Source organism: Pangasianodon hypophthalmus, chromosome 14 (genome assembly GCF_027358585.1).
Source record: "Pangasianodon hypophthalmus isolate fPanHyp1 chromosome 14, fPanHyp1.pri, whole genome shotgun sequence".
NCBI classification, from domain to species: Eukaryota; Metazoa; Chordata; class Actinopteri; order Siluriformes; family Pangasiidae; genus Pangasianodon; species Pangasianodon hypophthalmus.
This window is the reverse complement of record NC_069723.1, coordinates 414,777-417,500: the sequence shown is the minus strand read 5'-3', so window position 1 is coordinate 417,500 and position 2,724 is coordinate 414,777. Positions and strand designations below refer to the sequence as shown.

Here is a 2,724-nt window from a genome sequence, read left to right as displayed (position 1 = left end):
ATGTAATCTGCAGTATATCCTATTCTCTCCTTAAAAAAATCTTCTCTATATATTCAGTACTAGTTCAGTATTATGGCCCACTTTCTTTTGCTCAAATGGTGGATTTGTTCTGTGCTTTCTGTTTTGCTTTAGAGTAATTAGGTTTGGCTTTTATGGATTTATTCTCCTCGAGTAGATTATAGCTGAAAAATCTAATCCAAAGTTCTGCCTCAGACTGACACCTGGCACTACAGACGTTTTATACTATTCTGAAAAATGGACTACACGAGAGAGATATGTAGACTAGAAAGAATTGATTTTTTCCCCTTTCTCCTCCTCTGCTCATACCGCATACCTCTTTGCCTTCCCTTTCCAGGCACAGCAGGCCAGCAGGTCAGTGATGAGCAAAAGGCTTTGCCAGATTGGGGCAATTTAAAAATTTGATGACCTTCACTGCTGTCTAACGAGAGGCAGCCACCAACCCTGAAAAGTAACGAGTTCCTTCTTTCTGTCTGGTTCTCCTCAGGCATTACGAGGAATATTCTGGGATGGGGACTAATGATGCTTTCTTAAACTGCATATGATGTTTCTCTAGTCTTTCTAAATAGTGTGATTAATGTATTTTATATATTTACACACACACACTCATGGGCAGAAAAAAATTGGGCCAAGCCCAAAATATTAATCTTTTAATGATCTTAACAAAAATATCACTGATCAGGAAATGAGCAGGAATGAAACAGAGAGATAAAGGAGCTCAGTATGGGAGCTTTTCCCTTTGATTTCTGTAAATGTTTAAGTCTTGTGGCTCTTGATGAGCTGCATCAGGTGCAGCAGAAAACCGAATAATCACTAATCTTTTAAGAAAAAAATCCCAGACGGTAAGTTTGGAAAAGTTTTTACACCCAGACACGTGTTAGTCTGAATTTTACATCAAACATTTTAATCATTATCATGAGTTTACCTTTGTGTACAAGAAGACTATAGAAGTGAAGTTAAGACCATTAAAAGCTTAATATTTGCCATTTTTTTGGCTCATTTTTTTTCTTTGCCCAGGAGAGTGTGTGTATGTGTGTGTGTAATTATAGCTTATCACTATTATCATTATTATTATTATTATTATTATTATTGATATTGATATTATTATTATTATTATTGATATTATTATTGATATTGTTATTGTCTGTTATTTACATTTAGTCCTTTGTCCTCTTTCCCTTCCTTCTTCCAGAGCTCTCTAGGTGACCTGAAATCAGGGAAAACTTAATGACTTAATGAGGGAATCCTTTCTTTCTTTCTTTCAAAAAAAAAAGTGCCATTCTTCTATCTCCAGGACTATCCAAGAAATTACGCCATGTTATATTTAGGGACTTTTGCAAGAACAAAGAAAACTGAGTACATCTCTGGCTTGTGGACTTTACTGCCTTTTAACCTCACTGTGGCCAGGAGGGTCTTGTTTTTCTAGCAGTTACAGTATTCATCACTACCTGACTGCTCTGTTTAACAGAAGGTGAGTACAGTCGTGTGTGTTTCATTCTGTCCATAAATATACATATACATATACATATAGATATACATATACATATAGATATACATATACATATACATATACATACAGAGACATGTTTGAAAGCATAAGGGTTTTTTTCTCACCGTCCACATGTAAGTGCCATTTTTCCACTGGAAATGAAGCTTTTTCTTTTTTTTCTGTTGGCGCTAGTATGAGAATAAGAGATTTCAGTAGAAATGCTGTAGTTGTGTTATAATTTCTACAATTTTTTTTTTGTTTCTACATAACCAACATCATTAACGTTAAATTCCGATTTCATATTGCTCTTGGTTAAGGGCAGACTGAACTGAATAGAACTGAAATGAATTGAATTGAATTGAAAATGACTTCAGCTGCATGATGGTTGAACTAAAGTAGTTTTCACGAGCGATATTTTCCGGACTGGAAATCTGTTTCCTGAGAGAGTTCAGTATCTTTGGTGAAGCATGAAAACCGTTTTCGAGTCCAGGAGCGGTTCAGAGAACTGATCCCAGTTCAGCCTAACCCTGGTGTGGAAGCTGTCCACCTTCATCACTGCTTACTGAGTAACATAATCGGTTTAACTTGTTACGTTACTTCCTGTTTCAGATTTCGTGATGGCAGGGAAAGGGTTGTTATGGCCAGCGAAAGAGATAGAATGCCTTATTGATACATAAAACCAGACTTTCATATGACTGGAGCACTTTGTGGTGTAAGTGCTTGCACTCAGAGCACTGAGAAAAAACGCAAGTCTCATGCCAGCCTGCATGGCTAAAAAAACATCTTATATGAGAAGCACTGTTCTTCTCCACTTCATTTTGATACCAAAGAGAAATAATAATAAAAAACAGCAAACCTGATGACTCTAGTGCCTTTTGCAAACCTTCATGCACAATTGTGACATATGGAATTGTACATTCGATCCACAGTTCCAAAGTAATTCTTCAGTGTGAAAGCAAATCTGCGAGTATAAACTTCTCCCCAGACGAGTCCAAAATCGGGTCTGAGAACAGACTTCAAGTATTTGGGCCAAGTGAGAAACGTTCTCCTTCATGACACAGAGGAATGAAAAGTGTCGCATGTACAGAGCAAAGCAAAGCTGTATCAGGCATTTTGACTTCCTTGTTTATTAATAAAGAACCTACTATATAGTATTAGGAATTACTTCATACATTTATGGTATACAGTGATGTATATGCACCTGTGGTCTATAGAGT

The 2,724-nt window shown here is 36.6% G+C and overlaps 1 protein-coding gene across 1 annotated transcript in view; it reads left to right on the top strand.

Moving 5' to 3' along the window:
* Positions 1-1,277, top strand: part of zgc:172282 (leucine-rich repeat and fibronectin type III domain-containing protein 1-like protein) — a 57,739-nt gene extending 56,462 nt beyond the window's left edge. The window contains exons 6-7 of the mRNA XM_026943304.3: positions 356-469; positions 1,211-1,277. Of these exons, the coding sequence (XP_026799105.3) occupies positions 356-423 (68 nt within the window). The 3' untranslated portion in view covers positions 424-469; positions 1,211-1,277. The remainder of the gene's footprint in view (positions 1-355; positions 470-1,210) is intronic.
* The last annotated feature ends 1,447 nt before the right edge of the window (positions 1,278-2,724 follow it).